The 21,069-nt window shown below is 48.4% G+C and overlaps 2 protein-coding genes across 4 annotated transcripts; both read left to right on the top strand.

Annotated features, from left to right (window-relative positions):
• The first annotated feature begins 1,231 nt into the window (after nucleotides 1–1,231).
• On the top strand, nucleotides 1,232–13,316 carry MAD2L2 (mitotic arrest deficient 2 like 2). Of its 3 annotated transcripts, none has more exons than XM_083514760.1 (9): nucleotides 1,232–1,384; nucleotides 2,452–2,545; nucleotides 2,865–2,983; nucleotides 3,849–3,920; nucleotides 4,475–4,575; nucleotides 6,370–6,464; nucleotides 8,784–8,857; nucleotides 10,080–10,172; nucleotides 12,789–13,316. In XM_083514760.1, exons 2-9 carry the CDS (start codon nucleotides 2,506–2,508, stop codon nucleotides 12,828–12,830), a joined length of 636 nt encoding a protein of 211 aa, XP_083370886.1. In that variant the 5' UTR covers nucleotides 1,232–1,384; nucleotides 2,452–2,505; the 3' UTR covers nucleotides 12,831–13,316. The 3 variants fall into 3 exon arrangements, with proteins under 3 accessions (XP_083370886.1, XP_083370887.1, XP_083370888.1); XM_083514761.1 differs by lacking the exon at nucleotides 1,232–1,384 and adding an exon at nucleotides 1,401–1,555; XM_083514762.1 differs by lacking the exon at nucleotides 1,232–1,384 and adding an exon at nucleotides 1,564–1,684.
• Nucleotides 13,317–17,615: 4,299 nt separating this feature from the next.
• LOC310712053 (disintegrin and metalloproteinase domain-containing protein 21-like) lies at nucleotides 17,616–20,247 on the top strand. The gene has a single exon (XM_083514664.1). It carries the CDS (start codon nucleotides 17,704–17,706, stop codon nucleotides 19,957–19,959), a length of 2,256 nt encoding a protein of 751 aa, XP_083370790.1. The 5' UTR covers nucleotides 17,616–17,703; the 3' UTR covers nucleotides 19,960–20,247.
• The last annotated feature ends 822 nt before the right edge of the window (nucleotides 20,248–21,069 follow it).

Genomic DNA, 21,069 nt, shown 5'->3' with positions numbered 1-21,069 from the left:
TATATATATAGATTAATCAATATACTGTGTACGATATTCAGCCAGGAGAAACCCCAATACCTGCTATGACAACGCTGGTACCAGCTGTGCGTTTTAAATTCGCAGTTTTGTGCAACTGAAATCTGCGGGTGACGAGCAGCTGTTAAAAGCAGAGGTGCGGGCGAAGAGAAGAAAAGTTGGCAACCTTTCTCCGTTCAAAACCATTGCGTGCCAAATTACTCATCTGCCTAGGTTTGCACCATGAGCAGCAGAGGGTCGTAGCCATGGGCTGCCCCCCCTAAATAAATAAAAATTATTAAAAATACGTAGCAAACTGAGATTCTGCACCCCCCAAAAAGGCCTGCCCGCCTAACAAAAGGCCTGCCCCCTCCAAATCCTGACTATGCCGATATTCTCGGAGCCCACCATCAGAAATGGACATGACTTACTTAGGCCCGTTAAACTCAAAAGGTCTACTCTGAGTAGGAACTGGAGACCACCCAGGGTGTGGTATCTGGATGCAAACTGGGGCACCCTAAGAATCTCATTTCTAGTCGAACCGAAAGTTGCTACTAGTCCTCAGGGCTAATTTAGGTCCATTGATTTCAATGCGCCTACTCTGAGTAGGACTTAAGTTGGATGCCACCTGTTAGATAGTGGGTAGACATAGCAGACGACGCAGCGTTTTCTACAAAGCAGCTCTTTATTTGTAAGCTGGAACAGAACTGAACTGAAGGGTTCAGTCAGCCTGCTTATATAGAGCTCCAGTACAACGTAACTGTAACAATTTTCTAAAACTATCCAATCACTGAACGTCACTTTCGATCCCTTACTTGCATAACTATCTACAGTATCCCCCTGCTGGCCCAGGGTGAGAACTTCAGTACATAACACCACCCATCCAGAATCGTCTCTCTCCCCTTCCTCATCCCAAATATCCAGGGGATGTGCAAGCGAGTGAGTGAGACAGTGAGATTCATCTGCGAAATTCTTCGGCTCAGGTTTTTTTTCTAAAGGCATAGGAGCAGGGCAGGGGGGAGAAGTTGGCAACCTTTAAGCCATGAGCAATTGAGAGGCGGACGAGGAGAGTTTAAAATAAAATAAAATAAAATAAAATAGCCCCACTGATGGAGAGGTGCGCTTAAGTCTCCGCTGGACAGACGGCGCGCCAACGCCACGGAGATGGGCGGCGCGCACGGGTGCCAAAGCGCCCCGGCGCTAAGACCTGCGAGGCGAAGAGAGGAGCGCGGAGAGGACGTCAGGCGGCCGCGTCGTTGGGTCGGCAGCTCCTCCTCCGGCTGCTCCGCCGTCATCAGCCTTCCCGGCGGGGCGGAGGCGCCGTTGTTCCCCGCCGCCGCGAGCTTGGGGTCGGGCGAGAGGGATCCGCGCTGCGCCCTGGAGAGAGGTACGGTGGAACCGGTGGAGAGGCGTTTCGGGGTGCGCTCGTGGCGCACGGAGTGCGCGCGGCTTCGCGGCCCGATCCGGAAGCTCTTTACTCTGGAGTAAACCCAAAGGGTCTCCAGTGAGAGGCTGGCTCCCGAGCAGATGTCTGCCTTGCGTTTTGCAGGGGCTGAAGGTGGTTTTTTTTTGGGGGGGGGGGGCAACCTTTAATGGTGCGTTTCGATCAGGCATGTTTACGCAGAGAGAAGCCCCACTGGACTTACTCCCGTGTACGCCCACCGGATTCAATGAGTCTTTGTTCCAGGTATAATAAGATGCATAGGAACCAACTCCTAAGGGCCAAGGTCCTTTTGCCCCCCCCTAAAATATTTGAGGGGGCTGGCTGGGACCCCCCCTCCAAAGTTGATGGGCATTGTCATTCAAATTGTGTATGCCCGCCACGTCTGGGCGGGGCTTACTTGAGGCCCCCCCCCCCATATTTTATACAAATTGGCCCCTCTGAAAGGCAATCCTATCTATGGAGTAGCAAAGCATGGGCTGGCGTGGGCGGGGGGGGGGCGGTGGCAAGGCAAAGCAGCTTGAGGGCACCAGTCTCAGTTGGTTACTTCTGAGCAATCTGCATAAATTGATGATGATGATTAGAATTTATATACCGCCCTATACCCAGGGGTTGCAGGGTGGTTCACAAAATAAAATCAAGATATAAAATCACAAAATACATAATAAAAATAAAAACAACAACCCAATACCCCCCCCCCCATTTACATTGCACTGTAAATCCCACTAGCATGCCTAGTGTTGCAAGTCTCTAAATTGGGTTCCTTTCAGGTTAACCTTAGGGGGTGCATCCAATTTAAGTTGTGCTCAGAGTAGACCCATTGAAATGAATGGACGTCAGTTATACCTATCTACTGTCACTAGGACTAGCTTTGCATGCGACCCCACCTGCTTTTGAAAAGAAAGTTACTAGTCCTCATGGCTAATTTAAGACTGGGTCTACTTTGAGTAATACTTGGTTGAATACAATCCAGAATCTTCTCCCTTCCCCTCCTCATATCTCCATGCTATCAGTCTTTCAGGTACCGAGACTCCCTTTGTAACCATCTTTAAAAAGTTGCTGCCGTGATGACCACTTTAACCCGACAGGATCTCAACTTCGGACAAGGTACTGGCACGGTTTGTCTCCAAATTTTTCAGAACAGAATCCTGCTTTGACTCCCAGCTCTATTAAAAATCAAGGGGAGGGGGAACCCATGTACCAGGGCTGTGCAACAGAGCTGCATTCATCTCCCAGTGACCAACCTTCACCAGTATTTTCGGCAGTGCCTTCCAATTGCACCAAAACAAACACCACCCACTTCATTTTTTATTTAATAATTATATTTTGTCCATCTGAGGACAGTATAAAACCACAAAAGTACATGATATAATAACAAACAACACAATAACCCTCCACCTGTTACATCCATACCCTTCCCTTCCAGTTGTAGCTGATGTCCTTTCTGAGTTCCTGGAAGTAGCCATTCACCTCATCCTTTATGTCCGAGAAGTCTACCCCACCGGGATTTTTCAGAAAAGGAAAAAATACAATGTACCTGTCCAGGTGAGTGATGTGACTGTCTTTCGGGTGGACCACGCAAACATACCTTTTAAGGTTGGCCAGTTACTCATCATATCATTTTACCGTCATCTGATCCCCAATTGTTATTAAACCGCTTTGCTGTTAAATGCTTTGCTGAAATAATTTAAATTTTTAAAAAAATATTTTTCAGGTTTATACATTTCATTAATTTTACAATCATTTTAACATTTCAAAACTTGACTTCCTTCCCCCTCTTTCTGTGGTTCCTTAAAGTTATTTTCTAATAACTTCTGCATATCCCAATTCATTTAATTTGCTCATTTATTTATTTACTTTAAATATATACTCTTATGGAACTGCAGAAATCCTGGCAATGTTTTTATCTGTGTGCAATTTGTAGATATTCAAGAAACCATTTTCATTCTTTTATAAAAAGTTTGTTATCTTGATTTCTTATTCTTCCGGTAAGTTTCGCCATTTCTGCATACAGTCAAACCTTGGTTCCTGAATGGCTTAGTTGCCAAACAAATTGGCTCCTGAACGCTGCAAACATGTGTTCCAGTTTGCGGACGTTTTTCAGAAGCCGGACGTCCCACGCAGCTTCTACTTGATGCAGGAAGCTCCTGCAGCCAATCGGAAGCTGCACCTTGGTGTTCGAACAGTTTCAGGAGTGGAATAGACTCCCGGAACGGATTAAGTTCAAGAACCAAGGTTTTTGTATCCATTCTTCCTAATGCTTTGCTGAAATCAAGTTAAATTATGTCACTCGCATTCCCCCAATCTGCTAATTTGTAACATTTCTTTTAAAAATCAGTCTGGCAGGATTTTTCCCCCCTTGACAAATCCATGCATATTTATATGCAACTTGAGATATTTGTTTGAACAGATGTCCTGCCACCCAGAGCTGAATCAGTACATCCAAGACACACTCCATTGCATCAAACCTTTGCTGGAGAAGGTAAGTTTTTGATGGTCAGCACAAGATCAGGGAATTACTGGAACTCGGTGGTTCATTTTGTCCAGCCCCAAGATGTTTTGGTGATGGTAGGTACAGTGGTGCCTCGCAAGACGAAAAGAATCCGTTCTGTGATTCTCTTCGTCTAGCGGTTTTTTCGTCTTGCGAAGCAAACCCATTGAAGGATTAGCGGATTAGCGCTATTAGCGGCTTTTAGCGGCTTATCTGCTGATCGGATCAGCTGATAAGCGGCTTAGCGGCTTAGAAAAAGGGGGGGGAGGGGAAAAAAACCAGCAGGAACTCGCAAGACATTGTTGTCTTGCGAAGCAAGCCCATAGGAAATTCGTTTTGCGAAGCACCTCCAAAATGGAAAACTCTTTCGCCTAGCGAGTTTTCCATCTTGCGAGGCATTCGTCTTGCGGGGCACCACTGTATAATAATATTGGACCAATGTAACTGGGTATGGGTGTACGCAGACTTTGGTGTTGCACAGAGCTCTTCCACAAACATACTTGAAGTAAGAAAAAAACAAGTTCTTGTGCTCTGCTGCTTTTCAGAATGACGTGGAAAAAGTGGTGGTGGTCATTCTGGACAAGGAGCATCATCCTGTGGAGAGATTTGTCTTTGAAATCACGCAGCCACCCCTGCTGTCTATCAGGTGAGGCCTTTCTGCCCCCAAAAGGCTGTACCAAACTTTGCAGAGGCAGTGTGGTGTAGTGGGTAGAGCTTTGTGGCTTGGTGGTGATTTGAACCTCCCCGGCGCTGATCCAATGCTCTAACCACTGCAGCATGTTGTCTCTCATCACATGCCTGTATTGAACTAACCACACACTCTTCCAACATCCTGGTTGTGGACAAAGCACCTAAAGGAAAACCTGAATGGAGCAGTCTTATTAATCTGCCTTTCAGAACACGGGTAACTCCAACTCCCATCTCCACTGGCCATGTTGGAAGAGGCTGAGGGGGCTTTTGAACCAAACAATGTTCTCCCCACTCCTGCCTTTACTGCCCCTGGCTGCCCCCATCACATCTCTGCTTCCTCTTAATGTAGAGATGGGGCAGCTGTGGCCCTCTAGATATTGCAAAACTCCAACTCCCATCATCCCCCACCTTTGGCCATGTTGGCAGAAGCTGTTGAGAGCTTCAGGCCAGCAACGTCCTTGACTTAAGAATTTCCACTGTAGAGCTATTTTCAGGCTGGAGGCTTCCCCACTGCGGGGGGCAGCACATTTGGAAACGTAAAGAGCTGTTACGCACATTTCACCTTCTCTCCCAATAGGCAAAACATCTACATCTCCAAAAACCAAAACACAGATAAACAACAAAACAACAAAAACAGGCAGTGCTGCTCTGGAAAAAAACCCCCCAAAAAACTTGTCTTAAAAAGAATCTTCCCCCAAAGACCCCCTCCCCAAAGTGGAGGGGTGGGCTGAATGGCTGGTGCCAAGGTTGTGTGTTTCTGACAGTTTTGAGATGCCCACAAGAGTTATTTTGAGGACCCCAGCTTTTTTCAGATTCCCTGTGGTTTAGTTAATCAAAGTGTCGTATTTTTTTGCTCCATAAGACACACCTGACGATAAGACGCACCTAGTTTTTAGAGGAGGAAAACAAGGAAAAAAATATTCTGATCGAAACAGTGGATGTATGATTTTTGTGGTTCATGCTGTGGCCACAGACATGATATGTGATTTGACGGTGGGTTTGGGGTAGCCCAATGCAAAAATCCTGAGAAACCATGTGGATCTGTGCTTTGTAACCACGTTTTTGCGCCATTGCGCCCCCACGAAACAGTGGATGTGTGGTTTTTTTGGTGCAGGCTGTAGCCATGGATATGCTATGCGATCTGATGGTGAATTTGGGGTGACCCAATGCAAAAATCCTGAGCATCCATGGGCTTTTACCTTCCCCCTCCCAGGCAGCCTCCTTTATCGCTAGCCTCCCTTATCTCCCTCCTGATCACTTGCCGATCAGCTGCTCAGCGGCTTCGTTTCAACAACCCCTTCCTTCTTGTTTGCCTTAGCGTCTTTTCCTTAGCTGGCGCAGTTTTTTGTTCCTCCTTTTCTTCCAATTTCTCTCCTCATTGTTTGTTTTAGTATTCCTGTCTCCTCTTCTTGCAAGTTCGCTGTCTTTACCTCCTCCCCTCCCAGGCAGCCTCCTTTATCGCTAGCGTCCCTTATCTCCCTCCCGATCGCTTGCCAATCATCTGCTCATCAGCTTCGTTTCAACACCCCCTTCCCTCTTTCTTTAAAAAAAAAGAAAAAAGCATGATCTTCTTTTTGCCCCTAGGCAGGGACCACGCATTCGCTCCATAAGACGCACAGACACTTCCCCTTACTTTTAGGAGGAAAAAAGTATGTCTTATGGAGTGGAAAATACGGTAGCTTTTTTTATCTATATAACTACATTTCCACCATGTGATTGAGTTCTGCCCTGCCACCTCTTCCTTCCCCAGCTCCGACTCCCTCCTGAACCACGTGGAACAGCTTCTGCGCGCCTTCATTTTGAAAATTAGTGTCTGCGATGCAGTTCTGAACAACAACCCTCCAGGTAGGCCAGCCAACCATGCTTGTGTTTCCAAGTTAGCTTGTTTAGATGTTTTGAGCCTGTTTTCCTCCTCCTCAAATGCAAGACACAAACCATAGGCATGATTTAAATTCCATAAAACCAGCTGGTGTTGTTTTCTTTCTTGTTACTTACCTGCCCTGCAAGCTGTCTCAACCATTGGCTGGAGCTGATGTGATGTCACAGCCAAACGATCTTGAGATGGTGAAATATTCTGCTAGGTGAATATTTATTAGAACTAAGCAGTTTGATAACAGATGAAAATTTAAAGTTACAGTATATTAAGTTAAAGGATCATGAGAAAACAAAGAGGGAAAGAAATTGCTGACTTAAATAATTGAACTGGAATACAAAAAAGGGAGGTATGAGGAGGTCAGGGAAACAAGGATATGAATGTAAGCTTTAGAAAGATTGATTCATTTTCCTTTTCTTCTTTTTAAGTGTTTTTTATTCCTTTTTTGTTGTTGTTGTATTTTGTATTTTCCTTGTATTTTTGTTTTTTGTTTTTGTGTAATTCATTTTTTCTCTGAAATTTTAATAAATATCATTTAAAAAAAAATAGAACTAAGCAGTCTGAACATTCTGGCTTGTGCTACCCCAAATTAAACTTTCCTTTTAAAGCAGAGAGATCAAGACAAGAAAATGCCCATTATCTCCCAGCAATCTTGTTCCAACCCAGAAATTACCCTCAGGTTTTGCTCTTTTAAAGCCGTCAAACAAATCTCTTTTGCATCACACAAATAAGCAGATGTTCTTCTTCTGCAGAACCTATTTAATTCCTTAAGGACTAGAATGTTATAGCTTCTTTCCTCCAGTGTGTTCTGAGATAGTCATTATTCCTGAACCCAATTCTAATTTCCATTTTTTATTTTTTTAAAAACCCAACCTGATCTGATCAGATCTATCGCCTTTCTGTACTATGATCCCCACTTTAATTGGGGGTAGATGTTCTCCCTCTTCAACAAATATGCCAGTCGCTCAAATTGCTTAGAACCTACGATTCTCTGACGGCTGGGAGAGGGAGAGAGAATACTTTGGAGATTGCCTAGCAATCGTGCACAATGCTCCCTCGCTAATTATGATTTAGTGCAGCAGGACAGCAGCTACGGCTCCTGCAGTTTCTTTCTCCCCTCTCTTCCCAGCTTTTCACGCTCCCACTACAGAACTGGGGGGAAAGCAGCCATTTAATATGGACCGACGGCTAACACTGAGCTGGCTGAGTTTCCACCCACAGTTCACAGGGTATTGGCACAGCTTTCAGCATTGCTCTGTTGGCGTCCCAGGACTGTGGGCCTGCTGTAGCCTTGGAGGATGGAGCAAGCTTGTGTTCTCCTGCTCCGGAGGGTAGGACTCGAACCCATGGCTTCTAGTTCCCAGAAAGGAGATTCTCACTAAACACCAGAAAGAACTTTCTGGCTGTCAGAGCTGTTTTGACAGTGGAACGGACTCCCATGAGAGGTGGTGGGCTCTCCTTCCTTGGAGGTTTTTAAGCAGAGGTTGGGTGGCCATCTGTCATGGATGCTTTAGCTGAGATTCCTGCATCGCAGGGGGCTGCACTAGATGACCCTTGGGGTCCCTTCCAATTCTACGATTCCCCAGACTTCTAAAGAGAAACCCCTGTCTCTCCTTCCCTTCTTTCTGGCTTCTAAAAATTCCACCCCATCTTCCTTCCTTCCTTCCTTCCTTCCTTCCTTCCTTCCTTCCTTCCTTCCTTCCTTCCTTCCTCTCTCTCTCTCTCTCCCTCCCTCTTTCTCCCCCCCTTTCCCTCCCTCCCTCCCTCCCTCCCTCCCTCCCTCCCTCCCTCTTTCTTTCCCTCCCTCCCTCCCTCCCTCCCTCCCTCTCTTTCTTTCTTTCTTTCTCTCTCTCTCTCTCTCTCTCTCTCTCTCTCTCTCTCTCTCTTTCTCCCCCCTTTCTCTCCCTCCCTCCCTCTTTCCCTCCCTCCCTCCCTCTCTTTCTTTCTTTCTTTCTTTCTTTCTCTCTCTCTCTCTCTCTCTCTCTCTCTCTCTCTCTCCCCTGCCTCTTTCTTTCTTTCCTTCCTTCCTTCCTTCCTTCCTTCCTTCCTTCCTTCCTTCCTTCCTTCTTTCTTTCTCTCCATCTCCCCGTCTTTATCTCTCTCTCTCTCTCTCTCCCTCTTTCTTTCTTTCTCTCTCTCTTTCTTTCTCTCTCTCCCCCCATCTCTCTCCCTCGCTTTCTCTCTCTCTCTCCTCCCTCCCTCCCTCCCTCCTGGATTCTAAAGCGACATTCCCATCTCTCCTCCTTCTCTAAAGATTCCATCCCACCCACCCCGTCTTCCCTTTCTTTCAGGCTGTACTTTTACCGTCTTGGTGCACACCCGAGAAGCTGCCACTCGCAACATGGAGAAGATCCAAGTGATCAGGGTAGGAGGCGATAGAATACGCGAGTTCTGCAACAGGGAGGGTGCTGTGAATCACGGGAGCCTCTCTCTTCTGCCAGGAAGCTTCTTGGAACTCCTGAATGCCTCAGATATATTTGGCGAGTCTTCCCATCATTTAAATCTGTGAGGGGGAACCCTGGACAGCTTTCTATTTTGTCCCCCCCCCCATTTTTACAATAAATCTTTATTGCGCTGTTTTTTAAAGTTACAAAACAAAAGAATAAATTAATTGTTTCATCCAAATATATGAAAAGAAAAAGAAAAAATGCAAAGGAAAAGAAAAAACTGAGTGGTTTCTTATTAATTATGTCATTTTGGGCAGCTTTCTGGATGTTGTTTGACTCCAGCTCCCATCACCACCGGCCAGCATGCCCAGTGGTCAGGGATGATGGGAATTGGGAGCCCCTTCCTCATTATCTGATTTTTAGAAGACATCTGAAGGCAGCCCTGTTTAGGAAAGTTTCTAATGTCTGTTTGATCGCTTTTTAATTATTATTCTCATTAATTCTGTTGGGAGCCGCCCAGAGGGGCTGGGGCAGGGGTCTGCAACCTTTAAGACAAAAAGAGCCACTTGGACCCGTTTCCGAAGAAAAAAACACCTGGGAGCCGCAAAACCATTGCGACATTTAAAGCATGCACGCCGCTGCCCTCCGATTTGACAGCGGGCGGGAAGGTGATGTCGGGACGGTGCGTGACTAACGCACGCACTGCCCCCATGCGACGTCACAGCCAGTACAGCGCCCGCCACAGGGGGGAGTGTCGGGGCGCACAATGCGCCTCCTCCCCTCGCTAGTATCCGTCCCGGAGCCGCGGCAAAGGTGTAAAAGAGCCACATGTGGCTCCGGAGCCGCGGGTTGCAGACCCCTGGGCTGGGGAAACCCAGCCAGATGAGTGGGGTATAAATAATAAATTTATTATTATTATTATTATTACTTACTAGTTATTAGCTAAATCGTTTCAGTCCCAGCTCCTTACCCTACTTTTAAGGCCCCACCAGCACCCTTTAATACCACTTTAGAAAGCTGTAGCTCTTTCCAAAGAATCCTGGGAGTTGTAGTTTGCAGGTCTCTGTTTCTGTCCCGATGAGGCCTTTTTTTGTTCTCCGTTTTGAGGTTTTTCTCTACATTCTTGTGGTATAGAAATTTAGTGAAGCGAAATAAAAATATGAAATAAACAAAGCAAATTATTTGCATCTTTAACCCCAGGATTTCCCCTGGATTCTCGCCGATGAGCAAGATGTCCATATGCGTGACCCTCGACTCATCCCGCTGAAGACCATGACGTCGGACCTTTTAAAGGCGAGTTCAGCAGGGTGCTGTTTCTTAAAATGAAATTCGTTTGAAGAGCAATTCCTTTTCCCCCTCTGGGACTGTCAGGCTCCTAGATCTGCCAACAAGACTCACCATCTCAGGGACGTGTGTGTGTGTGTGTGTGTGTGTGTGTGTGTGCAACAAGCTTCTGAGACCATCTACACTCAGCAAACAGCTGCCCCATCTTTTATAGCACATGGTTTCTTGGGATTGGCTCTCTAGCCTCAGCTAATCTCTGTTGCGTATGTTATGTGCTGAAGTTCTCACCCTGGGCCAGCAGGGGGATACTGTAGATAGTTCAGGTCCACATATGCAAATAAGGGATCGAAAGTGATGTTCAGTGATTGGATAGTTACAGAAAGTTGTTACAGTTACGTTGTACTGGAGCTCTATATAAGCAGGCTGGCTGAACCCTTCAGTTCAGTTCTGTTCTGGCCTGTGAATAAGCAAGAGCTGTTTGAAGAATCGCTGTGTCGTCTGATACCGTATTTTTTGCACCATAACACTCACTTTTTTCCTCCTAGAAAGTAAGGGGAAATGTCTGTGCGTGTTATGGAGGAAATGCCTATGGGTGGCATGCCTACGGATTTTCCTCCTCTAAAAACTACGTGCGTGTTATGGTCGGGTGCGTGTTATAGAGCAAAAAATACGAGTATGTTCACCCACAACTTAACACTGGCGACGAGGATGGGATCAATGGACATCAGAGCATAGCCAGACGCGGCCACCCTCTGAGATGAGCTGATACACTGAGCGAAATCACTGAACGTCACTTTCAATCCCTTATTTGCATATGTGGACCTGAACTATCTACAGTATCCCCCTGCTGGCCCAGGGTGAGAACTTCTTAACAGATTAATTTAGCAGATTAATTGCACTGCAGAAAGCGTGCTGGGGAGACCACGCGTTCAGGAAACAATGAAGAAACGCAAAAATATCTTTTGCTTGGCTTTAATTACAAAAACAAAAACTCCTTTTACATTAAATCTGTAAGTATGACCCATTCACCAGGGTACTGAGAGAGATACACGCTGCTCTATGTACTATGCCCAATTGCTGACACAGCTTAATTAACACAACTTAACTGCACCTCCTATTCTGCTTCACAGCTGTAAAACTAGGTCATGATATTTACTCTGGCCTTTAAAGAGATACACATCTTGTGAAACAATAATGAACCTTAATATTTAAATAAACCATGCAACAATCTCAAGACCAGATAGGTAATGTTCGCAGCTGTTTCTAATAGAGTGGTACCTCGGGTTGCATACGCTTCAGGTTACAGACTCCACTAACCCAGAAATAGTACCTTGGGTTAAGAACTTTGCTTCAGGATGAGAACAGAAATCGTGCTCCGGTGGCGTGGCAGCAGCGGGAGGCCCCATTAGCTAAAGTGGTGCTTCAGGTTAAGAACAGTTTCAGGTTAAGAACGGACCTCCAGAACGAATTAAGTACTTAACCCGAGGTACCACTGTATATTGGCTCGAACTGCCTGCAGTTCCCCCTTTTGGCCAGTAGGGGCAGGGTAAGGGACTACAGGACTCCGCATTCTTACCTGCAATATAATAATAATAATAATAATAATATCTTTATTGTCATTGCCCCCTCTCGGGGACAACGAAATTACTTGGCTGCTCCATCCACCCAGGTAGGGCACTCCACACAAAATCAAAACAACTATAAAAACACTAATTAAAACAATACAGTATAATACAGCAAGGAAGATTAGATGACTTTCAAAGTCCAGGCTTCCCATTCAGGGCCGAGATCGCTCTGGGGAAGAAGCTGTTCTTAAGACGGCTCGTTCTTGTCTTCATCGTCCTGTATCTCCGTCCCGACGGCAGGAGCTCGAAGAGACAGTGACCAGGATGCGATGGATCTTTTACTATGTGGGTGGAGCTTTGGCATTTGTGGCCACACCCATCTGCAAGGCGATTGGATGGCAGAACGGGCGAGGCTTAGCTGAACCAAAGTTCTCATATAATACCTGCTGCTTAGTTGTCAACCAGCAGTGGGCGGGGCCTGAGCCAGAGGTGGGCGGGGCAAAAGGTTCTAATTGTAGTATTTTATATTACTAGACTGGTTTCTGCATATACTCTCTCCCCATCCTCTGTCCAGGCAAGCAAGAGGCATGTGGTTTACTCCCCACAAATTTTCCAACTTTTAAACGTTTCTTAAACTCAATTAAGATTCTCCCCTTCTTTTCTCCTGCATGATGTTTGCTCTAAGGCTGTGTCAGTGTGGACTTCATCCCTTTTTAGTTGCTGAGTAGACCTTTGTTTAGTCAATATTAAATAAAATATATAAAAAATAAAATATTAAAAATTTAATGAAAGTGCTTTAGAGAGAATGAGTCTTATTATTACACCCCTATCTCATCTCCTCCTCCAAGGAGTTCAAGGTGGCGTTTATGGCTCCTCCCACCCTGTTTTACCCCCACAACAACCCTGTGAGGGAGGCCTAGAGGCAGGGACTGGCCCAAGGAGACATTTGGCTGAGTGGACAGTCGAACCCTGGTCTCTTCCAGGCCCTCATCCACGACCCTAACCACTACGCAACACTGCCTTCTGTTTAAAAGCTTTTCTCGTCTGCCTCCATTTACAGATGCAGCTCTACGTGGAAGAGAGAGCCCAAAAAGGCACCTGACTCCCAGCACTTCCTCACCGTACCTTGGGACCTCAAATACTCTCCAGGCGCAAGGCATCTCTGAGCTGTCGCTTGCTCTGCTGCTGTTAACACTGGTGCTAAAAACAGGCGATCCTTGGTGACTTGGCACACTCTGCCAACCATTCTTCCACAAAATGTGTGCGAGCAAGTTTTTGGTTTTTTAAAAAGCGTTCTTTCTCTTATGTAAGGAGAGAATAGATCCTGGAGGAGCAAACGTTTACCTCCTCTGGCAGGTTTTGTGTGCCTGGGTGCGCACTCAGACCTGAGTGAGGCCTGCCTTTCCAATTTATTGTGCAGAAGGGGGGCTATGTTTGGAGCTTCGAGAGGGGGCTCACGGTGACTCTGTGTTGTCGTTTGTTTGGGAGCCCGTATGTGTGATTTCTGAAGGTGTCCTGAGTGGACCTCTTGTGACTGTCCACTGTGAGATATATATTTTTCTGTTGATCAATAAATAGGAAGCACTTACGTTGTTTGCCAGCTTCTTGTGGGACTCCTGCAAGGAGACTTGAAGTGGGGTACCCCAAAACAACAACAGCTTGACCCCGGGGCTGGGGGGAAACTTTGACCTTCTAGATGTTGCTGGACTCCTCCCCTCCTGCGGCTGGGGGCTCTGGGGTCTTGGAAGTCCTTCTCCTATAAAAGCATCCTCCTGCCTCCGCTATCACAAAAACAGTAAAACAAGAGATCTTTTTGAGATGTCTTCGGTACCTTTAGCTACCCTATTTCCCCGAAAATAAGACATCCACCCAAAATAAGACCTACTTCCAGTTTTGTCTCTCTCTAATATAAGGCACCCCCCTGAGAATAAAGGGATGTGGGTGGCACTGTGGGTTGAACCACAGAGCCTAGGACTTGCCGATCAGAAGGTCAGCGGTTCGAATCCCCGCGACGGGGTGAGCTCCCGTTGCTCAGTCCCTGCTCCTGCCAACCTAGCAGTTCAAAAGCACGTCAAAGTGCAAGTAGATAAATAGGTACCACTCTGGCGGGAAGGTAAACGGCGTCTCTGTGCGCTGCTCTGGTTTGCCAGAAGCGGCTTAGTCATGCTGGCCACGTGACCCAGAAGCTGTAGGCCGGCTCCCTTGGCCAATACAGCAAGCTGAGTGCCGCAACCCCAGAGTCGTCCGCGACTGGACCTAACGGTCAGGGGTCCCTTTACCTTTACCCGAAAATAAGACCTCCCCGATAATAAGGCCTCCCCCAAACATAGGGCCTCCCCGGAATATAAGGCCCCCGAAGCTACTGTAAGGTGTCTGACTCCTCTGGACCGTAGCAGCAGGCGCCGCCACGCAGCTTACGGATTGGCCCAAGCGCAGCCAGAGCTGTTCAGGCAGTGCGAGATCTCTTTAAATCAGAGAGCCCGTGCCGCTGCCTGGACAAGCTGCCGCCTGCTGCTCGCTGTGCCCTGACGGAGTCTGGCCGACTCACAATTAGACAATAAATGTGTACTGTATTCTTCTTCATGGAAAAATAAGACATCCCCTGAAAATAAGACCTAGTGCATCTTTGGGAGCAAAAATTAATATAAGACACTGTCTTATTTTCGGGGAAACAGGTGTCAGGAAGAGAACAAGAAGTAGCTCGTTGGCCACCAAAGGGCAGCAAGATGCATCCAAGAACATTTGTTGCGTATAGATAAGCCAACAATCACCTACCCACAATGCCTTTCTTTTAATACCACACCCATTTGCAGGAACAGGCAAGCGAGTTCCTTCGATTCAGATGCTGCTGTCAGGAAGGCAAAGGGACTTCCGGAAAAGGGATGTCTGGCGTGGTTGTGTTCGATGCTGCTTTCCCACATTGCAGGGGGTGGAACAAGATGACCTGGGAGGGGGGTTGTGTATTTCCAACTCAGTTCTATGATTCTATGGAAGATAACCACCTAGCCGCTGCTTAAATACCGCCAGCAAAGTCTGCCACTTCCCCTATTTCCTCCCTCCCTTTCCCATATCAGAGATGTCATGATTTGCCACTATTATTACACTGGGCAACAATTTTTAACTTTTTGAATGTTGTCTAGATTTCTACAACTGATTTCCTGCTCCTGAGTATACGTGGTAAGTCAGAAAGCCCAGTCTGTCTCCTCTCTACTCTAGGCTGTTTAAGGATAGTGAATAGTGGAAGCAGATCATGACACGTGGCAGCGGTGGCCTCCTCAAATGGTTGGTTCTGCAGTTGACGAATCCTGTTATTTTGCTGGGGTTCCTCCTTCCCACCAGCTCATTTCCTGCTCCTGAGTATACGTGGTATGAAGTGATCACCCCAAGGCAGTTGGTGCTTTTTGGAGGGAAAGCCAAGAAGGATGACCTTTCCTATATCCTCAATGTATCAGGAAAGGACTACGTCATTCAGTTGAAGCCCAGGAAGGATGACTTCCTGGTCAAAAACCTCCCACTCTTCACATACAGTTCCCAGGGCAGACGGATCGAAAGTCATCCCTACATCCCTGTGGAATGCTACCACGAAGGGCATGTGGATGGCGTAGCCAATTCGCTTGTGGTTCTTAAGACCTGCTCTGGCTTGACAGGATTCCTAAGTATCAGAGACAGAAATTATGGCATAGAGCCTTTCCACGATTCTTCAGCTTTTCAGCACCTTCTCTACCTGATCAACGAACCAAAGCCTGGTATGTGTGGAATGAGAGCTCCAGTTGCAAAGCGTCAGGCAGAAGAACTGAGGGCGGAAAGGGGGACCCGGTGTGACCCAAGGCACTCAATGCCCTTCCAATGCCCACCTGCCTCAGCCGATGGAATGTCCACATTCAAAAAAGCATGAGAAACCGTTAGCCTGCTCATGGAATTTCCCACCACAGGAGAGGACATTTGAACCGGTATGGTGGTTCCTCCTCCCTCTTTGTCGTCTCCTTTGTCATCTAGAAGTCTCTGGAAGTACACTTTAGAAGATTAAATGAGAATTCCTGGGACTAGAGGAATATAATTATTGGGGTATCCTCCTCTCTCTGGTGTCCACCCTTCCTCCTTTTGGTCCTTCTTATCACCCGGAAAGGTGACCACAACAGCTTCTGAGAAGAGAAACTTGTGGCGCCTAGGCCCTAAAGTTGTGGAGGCCTTTAGAGTCAAAGGTTTAAGGACGGACAGTGCTTTGGTTACCCTAACTCCATTTGCATATGCCAGACAGCAGTGGGCGCTTCACCTTTTTAAACTCTCTCACAACAAAATGATGTTGACGACTGTCAAGAGAGAGATGGTGGCAGTGGCAGGAATTGCCTTGTGTTTCGCTGACAAGTCTAAAAAAGCCTCTTGAGAATTAATGATTGGTGGGGATGTTACCGTATTTTTTGCCCTATAGGACGCAACGGGCCCATAGGACGCACCTATTTTTTTGGGGGGGGAAATCAAGGAAAAATTTTTTATTTCCCCCCAGGTTTGCGCAAACATCCCAAGCTAGAAGAGGGAGACGGAGTGCTCCGTCTCCCTCTTCTGCCTTCAGGGACAGCTTGGCCCGCTATCCCGCGAGCTTGTGGGGCTGGCGGGGGGAGAAGCAGGCTTGCTTCTCCCCCCCCCCCCGCCGGCCTCCAGATCAGGTCAGGGAATAGCGGGATGGCAGCGCTCCGCCATCCCCCTATCCCGCGAGCTTGTGGGGCTGGCGGGGGGAGAAGCAAGCTTGCTTCTCCCCCCGCCAGCCTCCAGATCAGGTCGGGGAATAGCGGGATGGCGGTGCTCCGCCATCCCCCTATCCCCTGAGCTTGTGGGGCTGGCGGGGGGGAGAAGCAGGCTTGCTTCTCCCCCCGCCAGCCTCCAGATCAGGTCGGGGAATAGGGGGATGGTGGAGCGCTGCCATCCCGCTATTCCGCGACCTGATCTGGAGGTTTTGGGACTGGCGGGGGGAGAAGCAGGCTTGCTTCTCCCCCTGCCAGCCTCCAGATCAGGTCGGGGAATAGCGGGGTGGCGGCGCTCCGCCATCCCCCTATCCCCCCGAGCTTGTGGGGCTGGCGGGGGGAGAAGCAGGCTTGCTTCTCCCACCCCCAGCCTCCAGTTCAGGTCGGGGAATAGCGGGGTGGCGGCGCTTCGCCATCCCCCTATCCCCCGAGCTTGTGGGGCTGGCGGAGGGGAGAAGCACGCTTGCTTCTCCCGCCCCCAGCCTCCAGATCAGGTCGGGGAATAGCGGGATGGCGGCGCTCCGCCATCCCCCTATCCCCCGAGCTTGTGGGGCTGGCGGGGGGGGGGGAGAAGCAGGCTTGCTTCTCCCGCCCCCAGCCTCCAGATCAGGTCGGGGAATAGCGGGATGGCGGCGCTTCGCCATCCCCCTATCCCCCGAGCTTGTGGGGCTGGCGGGGGGAGAAGCAGGCTTGCTTCTCCCGCCCCCAGCCTCCAGTTGAGGCCGGGGAATAGCGGGGTAGTGGCGCTCCGCCATCCCCCTATCCCCCGAGCTTGTGGGGCTGGGGGGGGGAGAAGCAGGCTTGCTTCTCCCCCCCCCCGCCAGCCTCCAGATCAGGTCGGGGAATAGCGGGGTGGCGGCGCTGCGCCTCCCCGCTGTCCCCAGCTTTTGGGTGCAGGCTGCTGCCCGCAAGCCTTGCGAGCCCGCGGCACATCCCGCCGGGCTTTGAAGACTTGGGATAGCTTCCTGAAGCCTGGAGAGCGAGAGGGGTCGGTGCGCACGGACCCCTCTCGCTCTCCAGGCTTCAGCGAAAGCCTGCATTCTCCCCATAGGACGCACCCAGATTTCCCCTTCATTTTTGGAGGCGAAAAAGTGCGTCCTATAGGGCGAAAAATACGGTAAGTCAGAAAGCCCAGTCTATTCCTACAATCAAAAATTTCTCTCCTTGTACTTGAATTTCAATTTCTCTCCTCTCTACTCTAGGCTGTTTAAGGATAGTGAATAGTGGAAGCAGATCATGACACGTGGCAGTGGTGGCCTCCACAAATGGTTGGTTCTGCAGTTGACGAATCCTGTTATTTTGCTGGGGTTCCTCCTTCCCACCAGCTCATTTCCTGCTCCTGAGTATACGTGGTATGAAGTGATCACCCCAAGGCAGTTGGTGCTTTTTGAAGGGAAAGCCAAGAAGGATGACCTTTCCTATATCCTCAATGTATCAGGAAAAGACTACGTCATTCAGTTGAAGCCCAGGAAGGATGACTTCCTGGTCAAAAACCTCCCACTCTTCACATACAGTTCCCAGGGCAGACGGATCGAAAGTCATCCCTACATCCCTGTTGAATGCTACCACGAAGGGCATGTGGATGGCGTAGCCAATTCGCTTGTGGTTCTTAAGACCTGCTCTGGCTTGACAGGATTCCTAAGTATCAGAGACAGAAATTATGGCATAGAGCCTTTCCACGATTCTTCAGCTTTTCAGCACCTTCTCTACCTGATCAACGAACCAAAGCCTTGTATGTGTGGAATGAGAGCTCCAGTTGCAAAGCGTCAGGCAGAAGAACTGAGGGTGGAAAGGGGGACCCGGCGTGACCCAAGGCACCCAAAATACATTGAGCTGTACATTGTTGTGGACGAGAAGCTGTTTCAGTTTGAAGGTGCCAATGAAACCAGGATGGCATACCTCATTTTGGACATAGTTAACTTAATGGGTGTGCACTTCCGGGTGCTGCACACAAGTATTGTCCTGATTGGACTGGAGATCTGGAACACAGGCAACCCTTTCGAGGTTACAAATAACGTTGGGTTGCTTCTGAATGATTTCAACAGCTGGAGAGTGAACAGCCTTGCGAAGTGGATGAAGCACGACACAGCCCTGTTGCTCACTCACCAGGAGTTCGAGCACACCCTCGGGAAGTCATACGGTAATGCCATCTGCAGGCCAAGCTATTCTGCAGGGGTTTTGAGCTACTTGCAGAAGAATCCAATTCTCTTTTCAAGGGCCATGTCCCATGAGTTGGGTCATCACATGGGGCTTGAACACGACGAATCCAACTGTGTTTGTGGAGGATACAAAACCTGTGTCATGCATTCGTACCAGGCAGAAACGAACGAGTTCAGCAACTGCAGCATTCACACTTATGCAGAACTTGTGCTGAAAGGGAACCTGGACTGCCTGGCCAACAGGCCCCCAAAAATACCACCCATCAAGCATTGTGGCAATGGATTGTTGGATAAGGGAGAAGAATGTGACTGCGGCGGCACACAGAGGTGCAGGCAGAATCTTTGCTGCAACGCTGACTGCACCTTGAAGCCACGTGCACAGTGCTCTTCTGGGGCATGTTGTAAAAACTGTCACTTCCGTCCAAGTGGAGACCTTTGTCGAAGTCAGATCAATGAGTGTGACCTTCCCGAGTACTGTAGTGGGGAATCTGAGTGGTGCCCCAATGATGTGTACATGCAAGACGGGACGCCGTGCAGCAAACACGATTCCTATTGTTATGCCAAGCAGTGTTGGACTCACAACTACCTGTGCGCCAGAATCTTTGGCTATGGAGCCACAGCGGCTCCAGCATCCTGCTTTCAGTCTCGGAATACTGTGGGGGATAAGTATGGCAACTGTGGCAGGGATTGGACAGGAAGTACTTTTGTGAAATGCCAGCCTCAAGACGTAAAGTGCGGGAGAATTCAGTGTAGCAATGTCAGAGACGTACCTTCAATACCACACTATACCGTGACTCCCACTGAGTTGTCAGGCGCTAGTGCTGGCTGCTGGAGCGTGGCCTACCATGGCGGGACAGATTTTGTGGATCTCGGAATGGTGCCTGACGGCACTCCATGTGGCCCTGGGAAACTCTGCAAGAACCAGACGTGCATTTTCAGGAAGAAGGCAGTGTGTGATCCCAATAAACAGTGCAGTGACAGAGGTGTTTGCAACAACCGCAATAACTGCCACTGCAACAACGGCTGGGCCCCTCCAAACTGCAAGTTTTGGGGGTCCGGGGGAAGCATTGATGGTGGGTCTCCAAGGCAGAACTGGAACACAAAAGTCGTGAAACGAGCTTTTGAAACAGTGATCCCTCTAGGAATCCTGGTTCTTGCCGCTATCACTTTCATTGTGCCAAGGCTGTGGAAGCTACCAGGATGGTTTAGGCAATTCACCAGCTCACAGGTTGGAGGGAATCTGCAAGGCAGCAGCCCAGATGTTGACAAAGTTGATTCCTGTCGCTCTTGCAAAGTAAAGGAAGGATTGAACTCTACAGATTCCAAAGAGTAATGCTTGTGGACATTTCAAGGCATCCTTGGACCTCCTGTTAAGACATCGACTGCACTCCAAAGCATCTATAATAAAGCAGAGGTTGGTGGCAAGTGGACTCCAGTTCCCATCATCCCTGGCTGTTGACCATGCTGCGCCAGTGGCTGATGGGAACTGTAGTTCAGCCGTATGTCGGGGGCGGCGCACATGCTCCCTCATCCCAGAAATAAATTCCCCCTGTATATAGTCGTTATAATAGGAGCAATTGTAATACGGTCTTTGCTCTAATAAAATTTGCATTTTTCCCCAGTTGCAAAAGCCTTAAGAAGAATGCACTGAAATAGTTTAATGAAATCAAATGTTTCACTCCGTGCTGTGTAACCTAGCAGTAGAAAAACAGTTTGTCCTTTTTGGGTGACTAACTCAGGACCGTTGAGTGTCATTTCACTAGCATTTAGGAACTGGGTTTGCACAATTAACCATGTGTACAAACTTGGCTTTCCCTCACTCGCCCTTTTCATCCAGGGTGAAACAGCCAAGACATAACATGAGAAGAGTCCTGCCAGTCAGGCCAATGAGCCATCAAGCCCAACACCATCTTCTTACAGTTGCCAAACAGAGGCATGTGGTCAACCCACAAGCAGGAGCTGAGCACAAGATTCTTTTCTTGCAATTGGATGGCCAGGGCTGAGGGCAGTTTTGGTTTAAAGCGGCTGGAGGACACCATGTTGGCCAAAACTGAGCTTAGGCTGAGCAAAGGATGGAAGAGAGACACGCTTATATGGCTGCTCGAACTTGCCCAGGAGAGAGTCCCATTGCAGGGGTGGCACTTGCTTCCAAGTAAGCATGCAGAGATGTGCACAACTGGCAATGTATTCAAAGGGCCCCCTCGGTGTGTACAAGTGTACACACACACACACACACACTGGTGTGGTGTGTGTATGAGTCAGTGATAGCGCAGTAGTTAGAGAGCTGGACTAGGTCTGGGAGAGCTCACAGGGTGGCTCTTGTGCCAGTCACAGTACAGTGGTGCCTCGCAAGACGAAAAGAATCCGTTCTGTGATTCTCTTCGTCTAGCGGTTTTTTCCGTCTTGCGAAGCAAGCCCATTGAAGGATTAGCGGATTAGCGCT

This window comes from Podarcis liolepis (genome assembly GCF_965112155.1).
Source record: "Podarcis liolepis genome assembly, chromosome: 7".
In the NCBI taxonomy this organism is placed as follows: domain Eukaryota; kingdom Metazoa; phylum Chordata; class Lepidosauria; order Squamata; family Lacertidae; genus Podarcis; species Podarcis liolepis.
Note: the sequence above shows the minus strand (reverse complement) of the source record. Positions and strands in the feature narration are given on the sequence as shown.